Genomic DNA, 25,163 nt, shown 5'->3' with positions numbered 1-25,163 from the left:
TTGCAAATATCTTCTCCCATTCTGTCGGTTGCCTTTTAGTTTTGCTGACTGTTCCCTTTGCTGTGCAGAAGTTTTTTACTTTGATGAGGTCCCAATAGTTCATTTTTGCTTTTGTTTCCCTTGCCTCTGGAGACATGTTGAATAAGAAGTTGCTGCAGCCAAGATCAAACAGGTTTCTGCCTGCTTTCTCCTTGAGGATTTTGGTGGCTTCCTGTCTTACATTGAGGTCTTTGATCCATTTTGAGTTTATTTTTGTGTATGGTGTAAGAAAGTGGTCCAGGTTCATTCTTCCACGTCGTGTCCAGTTTTCCCAGTACCACTTGCTAAAGAGACTGTTTTTATTCCATTGAATATTCTCTCCTGCTTTGTCAAAGATTAGTTGGCCATACGTTTGTGGATCCATTTCTGGGTTCTCTATTCTGTTCCATTGATCTCAGTGTCTATTCTTCTGCCAGTACCATACTGTCTTGATGATTACAGCTTTGTAATACAGCTTGAAGTCTGGGATTGTGATGCCTCCTGCTTTGGTTTTCTTTTTCAAGATTGCTTTGGCTATTTGGGGTCTTCTCTGGTTCCATACAAATTTTAGGATTGTTTGTTCTAGCTCTGTGAAGAATGCTGGTGTTATTTTGATAGATATTGCATTGAATATGTAGATTGCCTTGGGTAGTATTGACATATATATATATATTTTTTTTAATCTTTATTTATTTTTGAGATAGAGTAAGAGCAGGGGAGGAACAGAGAGAGAGAGAGAGAGAGAGAGAGGGAGACACAGAAGCAGAAGCAGGCTCCCTGCTCCGAGCTGATTGACATATATTTTTAACTTTTTGTGGAAGTTTCACATGGTTTTCCATGTTGGCTATACCAATTTACGTACCACCAATAGCGCACAAGGGTTCCCTTTTCTCCACAGCCTTACCAACACTTCTCGTCTTTTTGATAGTAGCCAATCTGACAGGTGTGAGGTGATATCTCACTGTGGTTTTGATTTGCATTTCCCTGATTAGTGATGTTAAGCATCTGTTCATGTTGGCCATCTGTGTAAAATGCCTTTTCTGATCTTCTGCCTATTTTTTAATTGGATTATTTTTTTGGCTATTGATGTACATGATGAGTTTAATATATGTTTTGGGTGTTAACACTTTATCAGATATATGATTAGTGAATATTTCCTCCCATTTAGTAAGTTGCTTTTTAACTTTGTTTATGATTTCCTTTGCTGTACAGAATAGTTTAATATCGTTCCACTTATTTTTGCTTTTCTTGCTTTTAGTTTTGGTGTCAGATTAGAAAAATCACTGCCAACACTGATGTCAAGGAGCTTATCACCTATGTTTTCTTCCAGGAATTTTATGGTTTCAAGCCTTATTTCAAGTCTTTAATCCATTTTGTATTAATTTCTGTGTATGGTATAAGACAGTGACACAGTTACATCCTTTTGCCTGTCCAGTTTTCTCAACACCATTTTATTATTTTTTTAAATTTTTTAAAATTTATATCCAAATTAATTAGCATATAGTGAAACAATGATTTCAGGAGTAGATTCCTTAATGCCCCTTACCCACTTAGCCAATCCCCCCTCCCACAACCCCTCCAGTAACCCTCAGTTTGTTCTCCATATTTATGAGTCTCGTCTGTTTTGTCCCCCTCCCTGTTTTTATATTATTTTTGCTTCCCTTACGTTCATCTGTTTTGTCTGAAGTCTTCATATGAGTGAAGTCATATGATTTTTGTCTTTCTCTAATTTCACTTAGCATAATACCCTCCAGTTCCATCCATGTAGTTGCAAATGGCAAGATTTCATTCTTTTTGATTGCCGAGTAATACTCCATTGTATATATATATATACCACATCTTCTTTATCCATTCATCCATCGATGGACACTTGGGCTCTTTCCATACTTTGGCTATTGTTGATAGTGCTACTATATAAACATGGGGGTGTATGTGTCCCTTTGAAACAGCACACCTGTATCCCATGGATAAATGCCTAGTGCAATTGCTAGGTCATAGGGTAGTTCTATTTTTAATTTTTTGAGGAACCTCCATACTGTTTTCCAGAGTGGCTGCACCAGCTTGCATTCCCACCAACAATGCAAAAGAGATCCTCTTTCTCTGTTTCTCGCCAACATCTGTTTCTCAACACCATTTTATTGAAGAGACTGTCCTTTCCCCATTGTATATTCTTAGCTCCTTTGTCATAAATCAATTGATCATATTTGCATGGGTTTATTTCTGGGCTCTCTTCTGTATTCCACTGATCATTGTGTCTGTTTTTAAACCACTACCATACTGTTTTGATTACTATAGCTTTGTAATTATAGTTTGAAATCAGGGAGTGTGAAACCTCTAATTTTGTTCTTTTTTCTCTAGATTGCTTTGGCTATTTGGGATCTTTTTTGATTCTATACAAGTACTAGGGTAGTTTATTTTACTTCAGTGAAAAATCTCACTGGAATTTTGATAGGGAGTGCACTGAATCTGTTGATATATTTTGAGTAGTATGGACATTTTAACAATATTAATTCTTTCAATTCATGTGCATGAGTATCTTTCCATTTATTTGTATCTTCTTCAGTTCTTTCATCAATGTCTTACATTTTTCAGTATACAGGCCTTCAACTTCTTTGGTTAAATTTATTCCTAGGTATTTTATTCTTTTTAATGCCATTGTAAATGCGATGCTCTTAATTTCCCTTTCTGACAGGATATTAAGTGCAGAGAATGCAAGATTTTTGTATCCTGCAACTTGACTGAATTCGTTTATTAGTTCTAACCTGTTTTTGGTGGTCTTTCAGGGTTTTCTATATAATAATATCATATAATCTGCAAATAGTAACTGACAGCTTCACATCTTCATTTCCAATTTGGATGACTTTTGTTTCTTTTTTCTGACTAATTTCTGTGGGTAGGACTTCTATCTAGTGCTATGTCGAATAAGAGTGGTAAGAGTGGGCATCCAAGTCTTGTTCCTGATTTAAGAGGGCAAGTTTTTATCTTTCCACTGCTGAATACAATGTTAGCTGTAGGCCTGTCATCCATGGCCTTTATTATGTTGAGGTATGTTCCCTCTATAGCCACCTTAGGCCTTTATCATAAATGGATACTGAATTTTGTCAAATGCTCTTTCTGCATGTGTTGAGATGATCATATGATTTTTACCCTTCATTTTGTTAATGTAGTATATCACACTGATTTGCAGAAGCTGAACCATCCCTGTGTCCTTAGAATTCCAGCTGACCATGGTGCATAATCCATTTAAGATATCACTGAATTCAGTTTGCTCTTTTGTCGAGGATTTTTGCATCTATGTTCATCAGGAATATATTGGCTTTTAATTTTCTGTTCTTGTGGCATTCTTATCTGGTTTTGGTGTTTAAGACTTATTATGTGGCCTACCATGCTATCTACCCTGAAGAATGTTCCATGTGCACTTGAGAAAAACCTCTATTCTGCTTTTGGACCGAATGTTCTGTATATATCTGTTAAGTCCATCTCATCTAATGTGTTGTTTTAAGCTGATGTTCCTTTACTGGCTTTCTGTTTGGATGGTCTATCTACTGATGTGAGATATTAAAATTCCCTACTATTCTTGTATTACTAGTTCTCCCTCTAGGCCTATTGATATTTGCTTTATATATTTAGGTGCTCCTATGCCAGATGCAAAAAGATTTACAAATGTTACATCCTCTTGTTGGAATGACTCCTTTATCATGTAATGCCTTAGTCTGTCTCTCATTAGTCATTGTTTGAAAGTCTATTTGGTCTGATAAGGGTCTATTTCTTTTGGTTTCCATTTGCATGGAATATCTTCCCCATCTCTTTATTTTCAGTCTATGTATGAAGTGAGTTCTTATACTTTGCTTCTACCTGAATGGAGTCTTTTATAGCCAGCACAAGGATAGGCCTGGTTTTTAAAATCCATTCAGCCACTCTGTCTTTTGACTGGAAAATTTAGTCCATTTAAAGTAATTATTGTTAAGGGGAGCCTTGGTGGTTCAGTCACTTGAGCATCCAACTCTTGATTTTGGCTCAGGTCACAATCCCAGAGTTGTGGGATCGAGCCCTGCATAAGGCTCCATGCAGAGCATGGATTCTCTCTTCCTCTCCCCCACACTCTAATACATACATACATAAAATAATTCTTGTTAGGTATATACTTTTTGCCATTTCGTTAAATTGTTTTCTGGCTGCTCTCTGTTCTTCTCTTGCTCTCTTCCTTTGTAATTTGATGACTTTCTTAAGTGGTATGCTTGGATTTCTTTATCCTGTGCATCTAATTAAGGATGTGTTTTGTTGTTACAATAAGGCTTACATTTAACAACTTACATCTATTTTAACAAATTACGTTTGACAGCATTCTAAAGCTCTACATTTTTGGGGGGTGTCTGGGTGGCTCAGGTCATGATCTCACGGTTTGTGAGTTCAAGCCCCACATCAGGCTCTGCCCTAACAATGTGGAACCTGCTTGGGATTCTCTCTTTTTCCCTCTCTCTGCCCCTCCCCCGCTTGTGCTCTCTCTCAAAATAAACTCAAAAATAATAATAATAATAAAGCTCTACATTTTTATTCCCTTTCACATTTTCAATATCACATTTTATCTTATAATTGTAACTACAAGAATTAAAGAATATTTTTTTATTACTTTTGTCTTTTAACTTAAAAGGGATTAATCTAGGGGCACCTGGGTAGCTCAGTCGGTTAAGCATCTGACTCCTGATTTTGGCTCAGGTCACAATCTCACAGTTTGTGAGTTTGAGCCCTGCATCAGGCTCTGTACTATGTCAGCATGGAGACTGCTTGGAATTCTCTCTTACCCCTATCCCACTCATGCTCACTCTCTCTCAAATAAATAATTCCTTTTAATAAGTTCATTTAATCTACTTCTATTTGCCTTTCCAGTGAGATTTATTCTTTCATAGGTTTTCTTGTTACCAATTAGCATCCTTTTGTTTCAGCTTAAAAAAACCCCTTTAATAGTTTCTTATAAGGCTGGTTTAGGGATGATGAACTTCTCTGTTAGCTTTTGCTATTCTGGAAAACTCTCTTATACTTCAATTCCAAACTTTGCTGAGGAGAGTTCTTTGTTGGAAGATTTTTTTTCTTCAAGCACTTTGAATCTATCTCACCACTCTTCTGGCCTGCAGTTTCTGCTGAAAAATCTACAGATAATCTTTAATCTTATGGGGCTTCCCTTGTATACATACAAGGGAGTTGTTTTGCTCTTGCTGCTTTTAAGAGTCTTCCTGGTCTTTAACTTTTTTTTTACTTTTTTTCCTCCAAGTTTTTATTTAAATTCCAATTTAAAATCAAATATATATAGTGAATCCGAGTAAATAAGGGGAACGCCTTGGCAGCAGATGTAAAAATCAGGACACCAGGTATGTGTAAAAACTCCCTTCTGGGAGATACTGGTACTGTGCAGTGTAGTCAGGGGAAGAGCATGAAGATGGCGCTCACCAGTCTCTGTCCCCGACAAGTGTTGTAGTAGGCTCTCAAACATATGTGTTAAATTAGGTGCCTGCCCCTAGGGCAGCACATTAACAGTAGCAAATGAGCCTTTTTTTACTTAAAGTCTGGGCACCATCAGCTATCTCTGAGCCCTTTAAGAGACATTTCTAAGATTACTAAAGTAGGCTTCACCCCCAGTGCAGACCCCAATGCAGGGCCTGAACTTAAGACCCTGAGATCAAAACCTGAACTGAGATGAAGAGTTGGACGCTTAACCGACTAAGCCATCCACTAGCCTTATGGATATAAGCCCTGTTGGTTTACAAAACTGTGTCTCTTGGGTATAGGTCTTAAGAGTTGGGAGTACCTGATGTGCAATTCAACTCCTTCACTCCTCAGGGAGATGCTCCAAGTTTTGACTTCCCTCCTAAGTTTGCTTTATGGTGAGACTGAGTCCCAGCATCTCCTACCCACTTTGATGTGGTTTTCTTCTCATTTGCCACATACACAGTTCTTGCTCAGCCAGACATTAGGATTTTTTTCAGAGAAAATGTTCCATGCACAGCTGTAGACTCCGTGTGTTAGTGGGAGGAGGGGAGTTCAGGATCTTCCTACATCACCATCTTGAACCAGAGTCCCACATTTTTCTTTTTAAATTTTGTTGTTCTTGAAGTCTTCTGCTAAATGGCTTATCTTTCAAATCCAAGATGCTTTAAATGTTCCTAAAAGCCTAGATCCTTTTTAGTCAAAGAATTAGGGCGGCTTATAATGAACATTAACAGTTGACAAGCATAGCACTGGGTGAAGTGCATTCTATACATCACTATCTCACGTAAGCCTCTCAACTGTAAGAGGTCAACGCTGTTATTATTCCCATTTAACCGGAAGAAGTGAAGTGACTTGTCCAAATATACATGGCTGCTAATATACATGGCTGCTAAATGGAAGGGCCAGAAATCCAAATCTGACTCAAAACATTTAGTGCAAAATTAAAATGTCAAAGTCGTCCACCACTAAGGCAGCTGTCGCAAACTTCAATGAGTCATTCTGCTGCAGCCTGCTCTGTGGCAAATACAATCTGTAAAACCCCCAATACTTGTTAACCCCACGGATTCAGCCGCCATTCGTTCACTTACCTGAATTTTCATTAGCCTATGAGTTTCTTCCTGATTAACTTTCTATAATGTTTTCTGCTTAAAGTACACAATTAAAAACAAACCACCAAACCCCCAAAAGGTGGCACCTTCCTTAAGTATGGTTGTATTATATAAAATAATTAACCTTGAAGGACCTAACGGGAATCCACTAGTCCTAGTATGTCAGGGTTTAAAAAGAAAACCAAGGTTTACCAAACTCATACCTTCAATCATCACGTTCTCATATTATCGTCTCAGTCACACCAACCCTTTCAACTGTTCTTATACAGCATATTGTTCACTCCTTCAACATTTATACGAGTATTTACAGACCATTTATGAAGCACAGGAGCATTGTGCTGGAGGATATGCAATCTTCAGAAAGAGTTCTCATCCTCAAGGAGTTTTTAGCCTAGAAGAATATTCCAGAAATACTCCACATGTGCAAAAATATATACAATAATGTTCACTGTTTGTACAACAGTCCAAATCTATCAACAGGGGAAATGGTTAAACAATTTTAGCCCAGTTATAACTAGGAAACACTATGTAGTTGTTAAAAGGTTAACTCTGGATGTAAAAATGTAATATAGCCACATATACAGAAAACATTCTCCTAAACTTTACCTGCATATGTGAGTATATACAAAGCCAAAGGTTTCGAAGGATACGTAACACACCAATTGGAGGGGAAAGCTAGACTGGGGAATGCAGGGTGCAAATGAAAGATGAGCATGATGTATACAAGAATGACTAATACAAAACCTACTTTGCTCACAATATTTTCACAGGTACCTTTTGAACACCTGACAAATTGCACTGAGGGGAGACAAGCACAGCTGTTGTCATTTTAAATAGTTTTGCTAACTAAGAAGAACCCTACTCATAGTTTCCAACTCCAACTTCTTAAGCCTAACCCATAAAGAAGGAAAGAGAGAGAAAACGGGATAGAATGAACTCCCCTACCTGTGATAAGCAATCTTTCTTGGACAAAAATCAATCCAGGAAAAATGTTTCTAGGTCATCATTTCTTCCCCATTCAAAACCAAAGCCATTTTACTGAGTCCCACAGGACATTTAAAAATGCATATTTTTATGGGGCACCTGGGTGGCTCAGTCGGTTGAGCATCCGACTTCAGCTCGGGTCATGATCTCACAGTCTGTGAGTTCGAGCCCCGTGTCGGGCTCTGTGCTGACAGCTCAGAGCCCGAAGCCTGTTTCAGATTCTGTGTCTCCCTCTCTCTCTCTGACCCTCCCCCATTCATGCTCTGTCTCTCTCTGTCTCAAAAATAAATAAACGTTAAAAAAAAATTAAAAAAAAAAATGCATATTTTTATAACCCAGATCACTCCCGACTGTGTTTGTCCTGTTTTTCCACTATAACTACTTTTCTCAGACTGCTGAAAGTGTTTTATGTTTGGGAGATGTGAAATAACCATCTGTCTCCACACTCAGAAGGCACAATACGCATTAACATGTCAACAGTTCTGCAAAGTCCTCTGACAAAGAAATAAATGTTGGATTTTGTTAGCTTAGAGCATTCTTCCTTGATCATAGAATACCTTTTATGGCAGCATATTCAGAACATTAGTTGGGATAGACTAAACTAAAATTATCAGTTTCTAGGCATATTTCAACAAAAAGTAACTCTAAACTTTCACCCTAAAATTAGCCTGCAAGTTATTTTGCACATCTAGGTCAGGATTACCAAGCCAAAGGGCTCATTCGTTACTGTTCTGGGCGAACAAGCTTTCTCTTTAGTAACTTTGTAATAACAAAATTTTATTGTGGGTAAAGAAGCATTTTGGAAAAACCATGACCAATAAACAGATTTACCTCCTGCTTCTAACTGAACTCCTGGAGTCAAGTGAAGAAATTCTGGTTTCATGCTTACTCGGGAGCCAGAGATAAAACCAACCACAAACTCAGAATGCTCTTCAGCCATTTTAACCTATAAGGAACGTAATACAGATTACAAGAAAGTAGTTAATTACACAGAGTAACAGCTCTACAAGTAAAAACTTGATTCTATTAACAATAAGAAACTTCTACTTTATATATGTCTTATCTCACCTGATATTAAACTCATTATATCTAAAACAAGTAATTTATGACTCTCTATATTTTATCTAATAAGACCCTGAGATAACCCTTTCTCCCAATTAATCATACCTTAAAAACATTACAGAATCCTATACCATGTGCATCTAAAATTGAGATGCTGCATGATCATGCTTGAGAACCCACCTACTTCTAAAAAGGGTATGTGGAAAGTACTCTAGAATACATTTATGATGATACGAAACCAAACTGAAGACTAATTCCTACCCACACAGGGTACTACTCCATATCCAGATACCTACCATATTGTCAAGGGCTAAAGAAATCTCATCTACGTTTGCCTATAACTGATCTCCACAATTTCTATAGCATTTCCTCACATTTATAGAAGGCTCTTCCATGAGGCTCATACTGTTCTATTCGTGCCACCAAGTATTCTCACCCATCAAGCCATGTCTTGTACTTGAGGCAGACCCAGAACCCCAGTGCCAAATATTAGCACTGATTCATGGACCCTCCGCTATGAGATCTGGGAAATCACATTTATGTTCAATATAGGGGTGAGGTTAAAACCTGGCCCGAGGGCCATGTGATTTCTTCAGAGTTCCAGTCTTTGAAATAATATAATAAATTCCCGCTTAAAAATTAACATTTTACTAAAATTTTATTACTTTTAAAAGTAATAGTCTTAAAATATTTATAAAGGAAGTTTGGTTTTTTTAATGATTACTTATTTTTTGAGAGAGAGAGAGAGAGAGAGAGAGAGAGAGAGAGAGACGGAGCACAAGCAGGGAGAAACAGAGAGAGAGGGACACGCAGAATCTGAAGCAGGCTCCAGGCTCTAAGCTGTCAGCACAGAGCCTGACGCGGGACTCGAACTCAAAGAATAGGAGATCATGATCTGAGCCAAAGCCAGACACAACTGACTGAGCTACCCAGGCACCCCTGTAAAGAAACTTTTTAACTAAATAATTATCCATTCAATTTTATTCTGGTGTGTAGGTGTAGGGGTTGGGTATTAACATGTAGTGTTATAAGAACTTTCAAAAATGGGGGAGTTACTGGAGAAAACAGTATGTCCGAACTCTAGTTTACAGCTTTCCCACCCAATACCAATCAATAGCAAAGACTGAAAAAGATAAAAGTACTTCATCTGGGCTGCTGTCATGAGAACGTGCATCTCTGTGTGACTTAGGGGATTCTGAGAAACTGCAAGTCTGGCAAGAAGCCCTTCAACTTCAACTCATGGCAAAATGGAAAAAAAAAAAAAAACCAATTGTATCTTAAAGACCAAGAATAGGTAGATATTTAACCAAATATTTATATTTCAGTGTTTATATCTCTTAAGTGTCCACTACAAGATAGAAAATGCTATTATCAGGAAACTCTAGCCACCTAGCATTACTGTCACCCTAACAACACTTTTTTTTTTTTTAATTTGGCAGAGGTTCCATAAATCTTAAATGTCAGATGTTTTCTTCCCCTGTAACTTCTAGCACAACAGCCTGGGCCCCCTGTCACCCCAGCCATTTTGTCACTTACCGCTGCTGTCGTGTAGTTGCCTGTAGCCAAGGAGCCAGCAGAGCTCATTTCTGCAATGAGCAGGCACCCCCGGTGCAAAGGCAGGCCTACTTCTCTCAGGCCTCTCACGACCCCCGAACCAGGCACCACGTGAGCATTGACCAGATCTGCCCAAGAAGCTATTTTAAAGATACCACCTAAGAAGGCAAAAAAAAAAAAAAAAAAAAAAGAAAAATTTAAGTTTTCAAATAAAAACCACTAACTTTTTGCCCAACCAACTACAGTAAAAAATAATCTCAAAGTAACATGCTAATGTCATAGTGAAGCACTTCAAAAATTTTAGTGCTCATCAGTGGACCTATGGTTCCATCTATGAAAAACTATTCACCTGGTAGCTGGCTAAAAGATCATAATGAGAAAAATGTCTTACAATTTCTGCACTTAGTTTATCAATAACACTAATTAAGACTGGTTTTCCTTGCAGGCTGACTTCTGACCACCAATAAAACCTATGTAATTAGAAATAGGACTCCAGGGGCACCTGGGCGGCTCAGACAGTTAAGCGTCCAATGCGTGATTTTGGCTCAGGTCATGATCTCATGGTTCGTGAGATAGACCCCTGCGTTGAGCTCAGTGCTGGCAGAGCAGACCTTGCCTAGGATTGTCTGCCCCTCCCCCACTCGCTTTCTTTCTCTCTCTCTCTCTCACTCACTCACACTCACACACACACACTAAATAAACTTAAAAAGAAAAAAGAAATAGGACTCCAGTGAAGATGGGCATTTGAGACCAAAGATACCAACATTCTGAAATTCCCCTGAAGATGACAAATTTTCATTCTGCAGGAATCTCTCAGCAACTTTACTATCTCTCAAAAGTTCTACTTGTTCCTTAGGTCTCTTAATTTCAGCAGGCAATTGTATTCATTTTAAAAACTGACAGCATGGGGCGCCTGGGTGGCTCGGTCGGTTAAGCGTCCGACTTCGGCTCAGGTCATGATCTCATGGTCCGTGGGTTCGAGCCCTGCGTCGGGCTCTGTGCTGACAGCTCAGAGCCTGGAGCCTGCTTCAGATCCTGTGTCTCCCTCTCTCTGTGACCCTCCCCCGTTCATGCTCTGTCTCTGTCTCAAAAATAAATAAACGTTAAAAAAAAAAAAAAAACTGACAGCAATACCCCTAATTGATTTCTGAAAAAACAGTATGTAAACGTGTCAAAACTAAGCAATGTGATGATAGAACATCTTTTTTTTTTTTTTTTAAGTTTATCTATTTCACGCATGTACGAGAGAGAGAGAGAGAGAGAGAGAGAGCGCGCGAGAGCATGTGCACACAAGCGCACAAGTGGGGAGGGGTTAAGAGGGAGAGTAAGAATCCCAAGCAGGCTCCACACTGTCAGCAGAGAGCCCGATGTGTGGCTCAACCACAAATACTGAGCTCATGATCTGAGGTGAAATCAACAGTCAGACACTTAACCCACTGAGCCACCCAGGCACCCTTTTAAATTTTTTCAATGTTTATTATTTTTGAGAGAGACACACTGAGTGTGAGTGGGGAAGGGGCAGAGAGAGAGGGAGACACAGAATCCAAAGCAGGCTCCAGGCTCTGAGCTGTCAGCACACAGCCCGATGCAGGGCTCAAACCCATGAACCGGGAGATCATAACCTGAGCTGAGGTCGGACACTTGGACGCTAAACCGACTGGGCCACCCAGGCGCCCCAGTAGAACACCTTAAAGCACAGGAAGAAAGTCATACACAAATCTATCCCAAAGAAACAGCTTAAGCGCATACATGTTATTACTTTAAGAAAAATTGTTATCTCTAAAGATGCTGATAAGCATTAACCTTTTAATAGACATTTTATCCTATTATTTAAACAAAAAAAGCTGTCATATACAATGACAGAAACTTGCATAAAATAATGGATAGAAATAGTTTTTCTTTCTCAACCAATATACCTGGCTTTGAGTTCCTATTTAACAACCAAAAAAGCACACCAACAGATCTTTTTTTGGCCAAAAGCAAATGTTACAACTTTACACTTCTATTTCATTGTTTCCCATACCTGCAATTTTCATTTTTCAAATATTTAGAACTAGGTGTGTTCTGCCAGGGCCAACATCTGTCATTTTTGTCTGCCTAGGACCTGCAGCCCCTTCTTCTGGCATCAGCACACCCATTTTCTATGGGGAAACTACCTTTGACCACACTCTGGTTCAAAAAATTTATAGTTAACAATCTCACATCACCAGAAGTGGGGCATATATTACCAAGCTAATAAAGGTATTCTATAACCCAGGCCTGAGTGATTACTTTGGGGTAGGAATGAGGAGTGTTGTCTACCTGAGAAAGAAGTCAAGAGAGAAGAAAGCAGAGCTAAAAAATGGCAAGAAGGCAAGTCCAAAGACTTGCACTTGAGCTCCTAGATCTAACCACGCTTAACAGACCGTTCTATGGCCGGACTCTGTGATGTGAGCCAGTGCATTTCCTTTAGTTCTTCAGACAGTTGGAGCTAAATTTGCATTTTTGTAGATTCCTAAATAATACTTACCTTCATACTGTTTTTTTACTGTATTTCCTATATCTGCAAACTTCCGGTCTTCAAATATTAAGAACTCGTGGCGTTTTGCCAGAGTTGTTAACTCCTTCATCACATCCAGAGTAAAATCATTCAAAATATCTACATGAGTCTTGAGCATGCAGATGCTGGGTCCTAAAGCATCAGCTAGCTGCAACAGCTCTCTAGACTCTGAAATATCTGCAGACAGACACAGATTAGTCTCTTTCTTTTGCATAAGCCTGAGAAGCTTCGCTGCAACTGGGTGGACCCTGGGCAGCTCTGCACGTGCACCAAAGCTGAGTTCTCCAGGAGCGGGAGCTTTGTTTACAGAACGGAGAGAACCATTATGACTAGCTGCTACAAAAACATTCTCCTGAATAAATCTCTTCACTCTCTCGACCATCTCAGCATCAATTTTTTTCTGTCGCTCGAGAATCTCCAGCATTTTGGACAATGTACACACTGAGTGAAGATGGATCCCATGTGCCTGCAACTTGTCTTTGCCTCCTTGCTCTCTGTCCAGCAGCACTATGGCATCAGTGACCTTCAAACCCTCCTTCTGAAGAACCTCAACAGTTTCCAGAACACTAGATCCACTGGTAACGACATCTTCAATGATCAAACAGGTTTCTCCTGGATTAACCGCCCCTTCTACAAGACGCTTAGTACCTAGGAAAAAAAAAACAATCATTTCAATTTAAAATTATATATTTCAGCCAACTCAAGACGTATCTTACATTATAAATTTGGCATGTATTTATGAAGAGGTGGATGATCTAAATCTTATTTTCTGATAATCTACTTTAGAGCTACTTTAACTTTATTCCTGACAAACCTTCAATGAGCCATGACACCATTTTGTTCAGTGTCCCTGTATCTGAAAATTGCCAAAGTTACATGTATAGAATATTTTCAGTAAAACTAGCAAATTACTTTATAGTGTAAATAGACCACTTAACATGTTCATGATCAAAATTTCAAATATGGGGTTTCTTAATGCAAGATAACCGACCTAGATCAAGAAGTTATGAAACAATAACCCAGTACCATCAATGAAATCATTGCTTTTTCTTCCATCAACAAACAAGTTCACTACTCAAGATCAACTAACTAGCCTTTTGAGAAATAAATTCATGAAAAAAAATATTCAGCAACCATTTAGATCACTACAACTTTACGAATATACAATGCAATGTGAGTGAATGTACTTCCCCACTCCAACCCCTACTATAGACTACTTTCAGATAATCTACAAAATGTTAAGTATCTAAGGCTATAGACTTTATAGACTCATTTTATAGTTTCTACTACCAAATTTGTCTTACTTTGAAACCTAAGAATTGGTGAGCAATTTGCCCAATGTTTGAGCTTTATCACAGGTACCATCCTTGCCCTTGCCCATTCCTTTCCTCCCCTTGAAAGAGCAAGTTGAAGTGAATCAGCTTAGACTAGTACATAAGCCTATGATACTTATATACATATTTAACAATTGCTGATCTTATTCTAAGAAATATTTTTAAAAACATAATAAAGACAAACGACAGTTTCCTAATGGGCAGGACTCATACAGACAGGCTTTTTTAAATGGAGAATTTCAAACAATACTAGAAAAAAAGTATAACAAATACCCATAAATACTTCGCCACTTAACTCAAGGTCAATCTTGTTTCAGCTACATCCCCACCCCCCCTTCCCTCCCTCCACAATTTTTAGAAGCAAACTCCAGATATCATATGATTTTCATCATAAAAAATTTTAAAATGCAGCTTGTAAAAGGTAAGGACTCTATTAAAAACACTATCACACCAACATAACACAAAAAGACCTATTAATTCCTTAATGTAATCAAATAAGAAAAAATATGAAGTCAGTTCCAATATTTTTAGATTGATTTATTTTCTTTAGTAATCTCTATACCCAACATGGGGCTCAAACTCAAGACCCCAAGATGAGGAGTCTCATGCTCTCCCAAATGAGCCAGCCAGGCATCCCTAGATTGTTTTGTTTTTAAAGCAAGCTCATATGTATAAAACACACACCTGATAACCTCCTGCCAAGGACTCATGAAAAAAATATCTTCATTTAGAGAATTTTATGTGGCATTTCTCTTTATGCAGTTTAAATTATAAACAAACATATTAGGAAAGTACAATCTCTTAGAACATTCTGCTGGTAAGGGAAGGACTGGTTAAAAATGTTGGGTTTCATATATGCGGGGCAAAACAAGCATTTTTTTTTTAAATTGTTAAGTCAATACAAAACATTTCACCCCTAGAATCTAAAGGAAAGGAAGGTGATTTACAGTAATAGTTAACCAATTCTAAAGGACCTTCATATGAAGAATATTCAAGGTGACTTTGGTAAAACATCAGTGCCCAGAAGATGAAAAAATTCTATTATTAGGTTACATATCAACTTAAAGTTTATACTACTTTTATTTTACCATAATCCTTTGATTCTTTCCTTCTAATAAGCATTGGAATTTGGTTGGTTGAACAGATAACTGTAGCCAATGGTAAAGCTGTATAAGGTACTCCACACACAGTGTCAAAATTGATTCCCGCATTTTGGGCAGTTTGGAATAAAATTTCTGCAACCTGTAAGAAAATGAACACGTAAACTATATATTATTGTTATCTTGAATGGTATATAAATCATGTTAACAGAACATTAAAGACAGTAATAACCCCATAGGGGATATCCTCAAACTTGATCAGAAAAATATGTATGCCTTTTTGTTAAATGGTTCCCTCTCTATAAATCCCAGTTTACAAATATGAAAACACAAGAATGAACCCACTTGTCTAGACGACTCAGGGTCTACTCTGAGGGCAACATGGTATGTGTTAGGGAAGGCTCTGATGTTGACCCCAAAGACCAAGAAGGGTTCCCAGTCCTCCCAGTTTCCCTTAGTAATCCATTATGAGTTGATTATCTAAACCTTTCTATAACCTGCTAGCTACATTTTCTGCCTGAAAGAAGTCTTCAGTGAAAAGTTTCATAAAAGAAATTAAGAGAACAATACTGTTTAATTTGCATCAAAAAGAATCAAATACCCAAGAATAAATTTAACCAAGATCAAAGACCTGTAAATTGAAAACTGTAAAACAGTGGTGCAAGAAAGTGAAGACAGAAATAAATGCAATAGTATTCCTTACTTATGAATTGTCAATGTCCACACTACCCAAAGCAGATATAATGCAATCCCTATTAAAATTCCAATGGCATTTTTTATAGAAATAGAACAAACGATACTAAAATGTGAATGGAACCCCAAAAGCACCAAACAATCAAAGCAATCTTAAGAAAGATGAAGCTGAAAACATCATACTCCCTGACTTCAGACTATACTACAAAGCTGCTAGAGTAATCAAGAATGTGGTACTGGCATAAAAACAGACACATAGATCAATGGAACAGAACAGAGCCCAGAAATAAACCTATAGTTATGTGGTCAATTAATTTATGGCAAAGGAGCCAAGAATATACAATGGGAAAAGGACAATCTCTTCAAAAAATGGTGTCGGGAAAGGTGGACAGCCACATGCAAAAGAATGAAACTGGACCACTATCTTACACCATACACAAAAATAACACAAAATGGATTAGACTTGAATGTAAGACCTGAAACCATAAAAACTCCTAGAAAAAAATGGGCAGTAAGTTCCCTGACATAGATCTTGGCAATGATTTTTTGGATTTGACACCAAAAGCAAAGGCAACAAAAGCAAAAGTAAACAAGTGGGACCACATCTAACTAAAAAGCTTCTGCACAGCAAAGGAAACCACCAACAAAATGAAGAACCTACTAGATGGGAGAAAGTATTTGCAGATCATTTATCTGCTATGGGGCTAATATCCAAAATATATAAAGAACTCACATACCTCAATAGCAAAAAACAATCAATCCAATTAAAACATGGGCAGAGGATTCAAACACACTTCTCTCTAGAGAACACAAATGGCCAACTCATACATGAAAAGATGCTCAACATTACTAAGCCACAAGGAAATGCAAATCCAAACCACAGTGAGGTACACTTCACACCTGTTAGAATGGCTTGTCACCAAAAGGACAAGAATAAAAAGTGTCAGCAAGGATGTGAAGAAAAGGGAACCCTTGTGTCCTGGTGGTGGGAATGTAAACTGGTACAAACACTATGGAAAGCAGTATGGACATTCCTCAAAAAATTAAAAATAGAACTACCATATGATCTAGCAATTTCACTTTGGAGTATTTATTAAAAAAAAAAAAAAACCAAAACGCTAATTTGAAAAGATATATGCACCCTTATATTTACGGCAGCATTATTTACAATAGCCAAGATATGGAAGCAGCCCAAGTGTCCATCAATAGATGAATGGATAAAGAAGATTTGGTATATATACATATGGAATATTACTCAGACATAAAAAAAGAATAAAATCTTGCCATTCATGATAATACAGATGGACCTAGAAGGTATGATGCTAAATGAAGTAAGTCAAAGACAAATACCATAGGATTTCACTTATATGTGGAATGTAAAAAATAAAAGAACAAACAAAAAAGCAGAAACGAACCCACAAAAACAGAGAAGGAACTGGTTGTTGCCAGAGGGGAGAAGGGCGGAGAGATGAGCAAAGTGGGTGAAGCGGGGGTGGGAAATACGGGTTTCCAGTTATGGACTGAATAAATTATGGGAATTAAAGGTACAGGTAGGGAATAGTGACAGATGGTAGCTACACTTGCGGTGAGCACAGCAGAAAGTAGAGTTGTTCAATCACTGTGGTGTACACCTGAAACTATAGTTGTGTGACAACTATATTACAATTAAAAAAAAAAAAGAAAAAGACTTATAAATATAGATAACTGTTGGTTACCAGAGCAGAGTGGGGTGGGGGGGTAGGAGAAATAGCTGAAGGGAATTGAGGGTTTAAAATAAATGTCACTGGGAAGAAAAGTACAGCACAGAGAATACAATGAATAATATCATAAGAACTTTGTGCAGTGACAGATGGTAACTACACTTACTGTGGTGTACATTTCACAATGCATATAACTGTCAAATCACTATGCTGTCTACCCGAAACTAATATGTCAACCATACTTCAAGTAAAAATTTTTAAAAAAGGAAAAAAACCTAAGGACTCCACCAAAAAAACTATTAGAATAAGTGAATTCAATAAAGTTGAAGGATACAAAAGCAATATATAGATAGCTGTGGTGTTTCTATACACAAGAGAAATCAAGAAACCAATCCCACTTACAATCGCATCAAAAAGAATTAAATACCTAGGAATAAATTTAACCAAGAAGGTGAAAGGTGTACACTGAAAACCGTAAGACTCTGATGAAAAGAAATTGAAGATGACACAAATAAATGAAAAGATATATTATGTTCATGGATTAGCAATATTAATTCTTGCTAAAAGGTCCATACTCCTCGAAGGGAACTGTAGATTCAGTGAAATCGCTACCAAAATCCCAACAGCATTTTTCACAGAACTAGAATAAATAATCCTAAAATATGTATGGAACCACAAAAGACTCCTGCATAGCCAGAGAAATCTTGAGAAAGGAGAACAAATCTAGAGACATCACAATCCCAGACTTGAAACTATCGTACAAAGCTAAAGTAACCAAAACAGTAAGGTACTGGCCCAAAAGTGGATACACAGGTCAGTGGAACTGAGAGCCTGGAAATAAACCCAATCATATATGATCAATTAATCCACAACAAAGGAGGAAAGCATATACAGTGGAGGACAGACAGTCTCTTCAATATATGCTGTTGGGAAAACTGGACAGCTACAGGCAAAAGAACTAAACTAGACTGCTTTCTCACACCATACATAAACTCAAAATGAATTAAAGACCTAAATGTAAGACCTGAAACCATAAAGCTCCTAAAACAAAACAGCGGCAATAAGCTCTTGGACAAGAGTTTTAGCAATGTCTTTTTCTTTTTTTTTTTTTTTTTAAGATTTTAAGCAATTTGTACACCCAACATGGGGCTCAAACTCAAGATCAAGAGTCACATGCTCTATAGAATGAGCAAGCCAGGACCCCCCTTTTTTTCCTTTTAAAGATTTAATTTTTATGCAATATTTTTTTGATCTGTCTCTTCAGGCAAAGGCAACAAAAACAAAAATAAACAACTGGGAATACATCAAAATAAAAAGCTTTTTGCACAGCAAATAAAACCATCAACAAAGCAAAAAGGAAACCTACTGATCAGAGAGGATAACTGCAAGTGATATATCCAATAAACGGTTAATATCCAAACTATATAAAGAACTCCTACAACACAACACCAACAAAACAAACAATCCAATTAGAAAATGGGCAGGGGACCCAAATACACATTTTTTCAAGGAAGACATACAGATGGCCGACAGGCAAGTGAAAAGATGCTCAACATCATTAATCAAGGAAATACAAATCAAAACCACAATGAGAAGATTACCTCACATCTGTCAGAATGCCTCTATCAAAGAGACAAGAAACAACAGTTGGAGACAATAGGGAGAAAAAGGGAACCCTCGTGCAATGTCGTGCAATGCAACGTTGGTAGGAATGTAAACTGCGGCAACCACTCGGAAAACAGTATGGAAGTTCATCAAAAAATTATAAACAGAAATGCTATACAATCCAGTAATTCCACTTCTGGGTACTTACCTGAAGAAAATGAAAACACTAATTTGAAAAGAAAATGCACCCCAACATTATTTACAATAGATAAGATATAGAAGCAACCTAAGTGTCCACTGATAGATGGATAAAGATGTTGTATATATGCACAACAGCATATTACTCAGCCCTAAAAAAAGAATGAAATCTTGCCATCTGTGATAACATGGATGGACCTAGAGCGTGTTATGAAAAGTGAAGCTAGACAGAGAAAGACAAAAACCCATATGATTTCACTTATATATGGAATCTAAAAAGCAAAACAAAACAGACTCATAAATACAGAATGTGAACTGTTTGTTGCAGAGAAGGGGATAGGGCTATGGGAAATACAGGTGAAGGGAATTAAGTGATACAAACTTCCAGTTAGAACATAAATAAGTCATGGGGGTGTAAAGTACAGCATAGAGAATATAATAAATGATATTTCATTAATTATGTAAGGCAACAGTTGGTAACTACACTTACCATGGTAAGCTATTCATAATGTATTTAAATGTGGAATCAGTATGTTGTTTACCTGATACTAATCTTTCAACTTCAATTAGGAAGAAAATTATGTGTGGTGAAAGACACTAATTAGGCTTACTGTGATCATTTAACAATACATGCAAATATCCAATCATTATGTTGAACACCTGAAACTAATATAATGTACGTCAATTACACTTCAAAATCAATTAAGCTCTTTAACACTGGCCTTACTAATGTATTTTAATGTTTATTTACTTTGGGAGAGGGTGAGCAGGAAAGGGGCAGACAGAGGAAGGCAGAGGGAGATGGAGGGAGAGGCAGAGGGAGAAGCAGGGAGGGAGAGGGAGAGGGAGAAGCAGGGAGGGAGAGGGAGAGGGAGAAGCAGGGAGGGAGAGGGAGAGGCAGGGAGGGAGAGGGAGAGGCAGGGGGAGAGAGGGAGAGAGGGAGGGAGGGAGGGAGGGAGGGAGGGAGGGAGAGAGAATCCCAAGCAGGCTCCGCACTGTAAGTGCAGAGACCAAGATAATGACCTGAGCAGATATCAAGAGTCAGATACTTAACCAACGGAGCCACCCAGGTGCCCCTAGTAATCGGACCAGTCTCCTCAGGCCAAGGCCAAGAAAAGCTAAAATAAGCAAATGGGACTACATCAAGCTAAAAAGCTTTTGTGCAGTGAAGGAAATTATCAACAAAATGAAAAGGCAATCTACTTAGTGTGAGAAGATATTTGCAAATCATATATCCAATATGGGGTTAATGTCCAAAATATATAAAGAACTTACACAATATAAAAACATTTTTTAAAGAGGCACAAACTTGAAAAGACATTTTTCCAAAAACATACAGATGGCCAACAGGCACATGAAAACAGGGAAAGACAAATGAAAACTACAATGAAGTATCACCTCATACATGTCAGGTTGGCTGTTATCAAAAACACAAGAAATAACAAGTGTCCTTAAGGATATGGAGAAAAGGGAACCCTCATACACTGTTGGTGGGAATGCAAAATGGTACAGGCAGTATGGAAAACTGTATGGGGATTCTTAAAAAATTAAACATAGACGTATCATATGATCCAGCAATTCTGCTTTTAGGTAGTTATGTGAAGAAAACAAAAACTTCAATTCGAAGAGATACATGCACCCCTATGTTCACCGCAGCATTACTTACAATAGCCAAGATGTGGAAGCAGCCTTCGTGTCTATCAGTAGATAAATGGATAAAGATGTGGTGTATGTGTATACACACACACATATATACACAATACACACATATACACAATGGAATATCGTTCAACCATAAAAAAAGAATGAAATCTTGCCATTTACAACAACATGGATGGACCTAGAGGGTATTTACTGTGCTAAGTTAAACAAGACAGAGAAAGAGCAATACCATATGATTTCATCTACATGTGGAATCTAAAAAACAAAATGAATACACAAAACAAACAGAATCACTGACACAGATAACAAACTAAGTAACTATCAGTTATTAGTTGGGAGGGTTTGGGGGGAGCCGGTGAAATACATGAAGGGGATTAAATGACAAAAACTTCCAGTTATAAATAAGTCATGGAGATGTAATGAACAGCATAGAGTTTATAGTCAATAATACTGAAGGAAAAAAAAAAAAACAAAAACAGTCAGCTTACATACCAAAACGTTAAAAAAAGAAAAAGTTTCATAAGTACAGTGCCTACTGTGTGAAGTACTATAATATCCTTTGCCACATAAATCATCACATTTTAATGCGAGAATGCACACTCTCATCCACCTTATTTTTAAAAAAAAAGGAAAGCAAACAATCACTCACAAATTGCTTAGTGAACTAGATTAGGTCTTCAAAATTTTTTGCACCTATACTTCTAAAGATTTGAAAATTCTGTGAATATTTTTAAGTTGCAAAAGATATAATTTCTGGAGTACTAAAAAATTATATTTTCCTAGAACTGTTATGTCACTCTTTTAAAAGTGAACACAATAGGATGCAAATGCTGTAGTGATTTGATACTGAACATCTCCTTTTTAAAAAATATGAAAATGCTGCAGTAAGAAAGGTGGAAAATTTTACATTTTTGGAACTCCTTTTCATTCCACTGTGCACAGAATTTTATTCTAATGTAATTAAGTTTATACTTGGAAAACTTTTAGTGATCATTCTATCATATTTCTCCACGACAAAAATGTATAGAAATTCAAATTTAAAACTGTAAATTAAAACAATTCCTATGACCATAAATCCCTTAAGTGTTGAAAACTGTTATGTATTATTACAATTACTACAAACATGAAATTAATTAAAACATAAAAATTTGCAAATTTTGATAGAAGCAGAAGAATGGATTATTTTGGAAATACTTCTCTCTTAGTGAGAGGAATGGTACCCCCTCATCTGTTTATGTATTTACTTACGCTAAGTATTACAACCAGGAAGTCAGAGTTCAGTGTAAATTCAATCGGGTTTTTGGGGGGTATAAATATTGAGACATACTGTTCGCATAACTAAGTAGATACGAAAGGAGTTCCATTACAGCCAGGTTTCTCAACGTTTTCAATTCCTGAGTTAACTACCAAAAATCACACATGCACACTAAGATCTAGTATCAAAAAGCAATTTTTAGTCATCAACTAACTGACTTGATAAAACCTAAGCCAAATTTTCATTAGAAGACTCCCTAGTCATTTACCTTCTCAGGACTGAGACAGATGTACCATAGTATGATTCTGGACGGTGAGAATAGACCAACCCACTTCAACTAGTGCTTCAATCCTTTGTATAATAAATAACCTCACAAAATAGGGTTCCCAAAGGATGAGAATAAACCCTTAGGCGGTGGAGGAAATATATGTGTCTTCTTGACTGAACTGCCGTGAGGACGGAAATGTTCTACATCTGCACTGTCCAATGGGACACTAGCCACATGTGACTATTTCAACTTTAAAATTCGTAATATTCAGTATTCAGATGAGGCTAATAGCAACTCTAACGGACAGGACAAACCCTTCTACTCAGTGTGGTCAGCAGCTTTGGCCGACAGCTTGTTAGAAAGACATAACCTCAGGCCCTGCCTTAGATCTACTGAATCAGATTACACAGTTTAACAAAATTCCCAGGTGATTCAAATATACTCAGAGATTGAGAAGCACTGTGCTAGAAACCTCTAATTTGTACAGTTTTTCCTTATATTGACCAAAAAAGTGCTTCCACGAAACGCCATCCTTTGGCCTTCATTCTCCCTCCTGGCCACAAAGTGCAAAATCAAATCCTCCTTTCTAAGCAACAGTCCTTCCAAATATTTAAGCCCTTCCAAAAATTCTTCCCCCACCCATCTTTTCCTCTATCCCCACATCTAGTTTTCTCAGGGCTACATATGGACAGTGCCCCAAATTGGGCTTCCTGACTCTCTTGCAAAGCACGTGTCAAAGCAAGCGTGTCAAGGAGCAGGCTGCATTCTACATCCTGATAAAATAAAGGAAACAATTTTTCCTGTTTGTGGGCCCTGCTTCTGGGCTCCCAGGGAAGCAAATCCTCACCGCATGGGCTCTATTTCTGCCCAAAGCACACCTTGTACATCTGCTTCATGAGGGGGGAAAAAAAAGCTTACAAACCTCCCTGGTTCCTAGGTTCCTATAAGATTAAAGTCATACAACCTTCTACATACTAAAAACCTAAGATTAAATCTGTAACTTTCTGAAATGCCTTTGGCCATGGTAATTCCTAACTCTTTATGTAAAAAAGAAAAAATGTATAACCCTGCACCAAATGTTCCTTCCCTGGAGCTCTCTCTTTGTGAAGACTGTATACAGAGCGGCTAACTTGGGTCCGAATAAAACTCTTTTCCTTTAAAATTTAAGAAAGGTTTGCTCATTTTGCATCAACATTCCGCAAAAGCCTAACAGTGCCTGGTCTCTGGGCTTCTCAAATCGACTCCCCAAGCCGACAGTAAGTAGTGTCGGCTGCCTGTTCGGCTTTCTTGCTCTCATCCACAGTCCAACTCCTTCACCCTCTCCACCTCCAGGTCCCCATTCCGACCACCCAGCCCCGTTCTTCCCCTTTCCCCGGCTGGCACCTGACTGAGAAGACGTGGTCGAGACACGATGCCGCGCAGATCGATGTAAACGGGGGAAGAGAGCCCGCTCTTCAGTACGAAGTTCCCAAATTTAAAAGCCTGCACGTCGTACAAACCCGTTACCAACGACTCCAAATCCGCTTCTTGGGCTGCCATGGCCACGCGCTCCCGGTCCTATTCTAAACTCCAAAGCGCGCCAGGCCTGCGGCGCCCCGATACCGTCACCCGAGAAAGCCCCGCCTCTTCCTCCCTGACTTCCGGCGGTCACGGCGCATCTCTGCCAGTCTAAAAGTAGCGCGGGCTGTCTTGTGGTGGAAGCGAGGTGGATGCAGTGGCTTCTGCTTCTGCTGGCTGCCTCTGGATCGGGTCGCTGGAGTTCAAAGTTCCGAATACCTAGATTGACTCCCGAGTCATAAAGCCAAGGCTCTCTAGAGAGTTTGTGTAAATCCTGCCCACTTTGTAGCGCAATGGCCCCTTAATTAATCTACTTCCTGGCTGAGCCTGTCGTTAATCGCCAATGTTAGCCATGATTCCCGCCTCCCTCCCTCCGCGTATCTATCCCTGCCTCGACCCTGGTTTCTCCAAATAGACTGAAAGCTCTCGAAGACAGGGATACGTCTTAATTCTTGTTAACTTCATGGCATCTGGCACATGACAATGTCATAGCAATTCGTACATGGGACCATAAAGCTCTTAGGTAATTGTTTATTACCTCTTCTGTCGGAACTGCGTCCTGGAGGAGGACTTGTGTTAATTCCTGTTAGAATAGCTCAGCTGCTTGGCGCGTTGTAAGTGTACAGCAGATGTGGAAGGGAGGGAGGAGAAGAGAGGAGGATAAATTGCTCCGTATCAAGGTTATCCAGGAGGATAATCTTGCCAATCTGAAAATGCAAGCGTATTTGGTCCTTACAACTAAATCTCTGAATGTGGGGGAATTCCCATTATGTGTAGAAGGCAGTACTTTAAGGGAAATAACCCTTAAAACCATAGGGCTCATGATGGTTACTCATTAAAGTGATTCTGATTTCATTTCTATATTTCAATATTTCTAATGTCTGTATGTTCTCTGAAGAGATTGTGCTGACCATCCAGTATGAAGAACCCATGCTTTTGAGAGTTGTTTCTCATTTCAAATAAATACAGTAAAATTTTGATGAAAAGCCAAATGTTTATAACAGTTTTGTTCTTGTTGGCAAAGTAAGCTAATCAAAACAC

General features: G+C 38.2%; 1 protein-coding gene across 2 annotated transcripts in view; it reads right to left on the bottom strand.

Annotated features, from left to right (window-relative positions):
* UMPS (uridine monophosphate synthetase) overlaps positions 1-24,195 on the bottom strand; it is a 32,387-nt gene extending 8,192 nt beyond the window's left edge. Inside the window, exons 1-6 of one of the 2 annotated variants that reach the window (XM_060639736.3) lie at positions 23,949-24,195; positions 15,173-15,326; positions 12,721-13,398; positions 10,194-10,369; positions 8,427-8,541; positions 6,369-7,002 (exon numbers count right to left, since the gene is read on the bottom strand). In XM_060639736.3, the coding sequence (XP_060495719.3) occupies positions 6,998-7,002; positions 8,427-8,541; positions 10,194-10,369; positions 12,721-13,398; positions 15,173-15,326; positions 23,949-24,104 (1,284 nt within the window). In that variant the 5' untranslated portion in view covers positions 24,105-24,195 and the 3' untranslated portion in view covers positions 6,369-6,997. Of the gene's footprint in view, positions 1-6,368; positions 7,003-8,426; positions 8,542-10,193; positions 10,370-12,720; positions 13,399-15,172; positions 15,327-23,948 lie in introns of those variants that run through there. The other variant, XM_060639735.3, reaches the window with a different exon arrangement.
* Positions 24,196-25,163: the final 968 nt, after the last annotated feature.

Source organism: Panthera onca, chromosome C2 (assembly GCF_046562875.1).
Source record: "Panthera onca isolate mPanOnc1 chromosome C2, mPanOnc1 haplotype 2, whole genome shotgun sequence".
In the NCBI taxonomy this organism is placed as follows: domain Eukaryota; kingdom Metazoa; phylum Chordata; class Mammalia; order Carnivora; family Felidae; genus Panthera; species Panthera onca.
The sequence above is the reverse complement of the archived record's forward strand: the minus strand, read 5'-3'. Positions and strand labels throughout refer to the sequence as shown.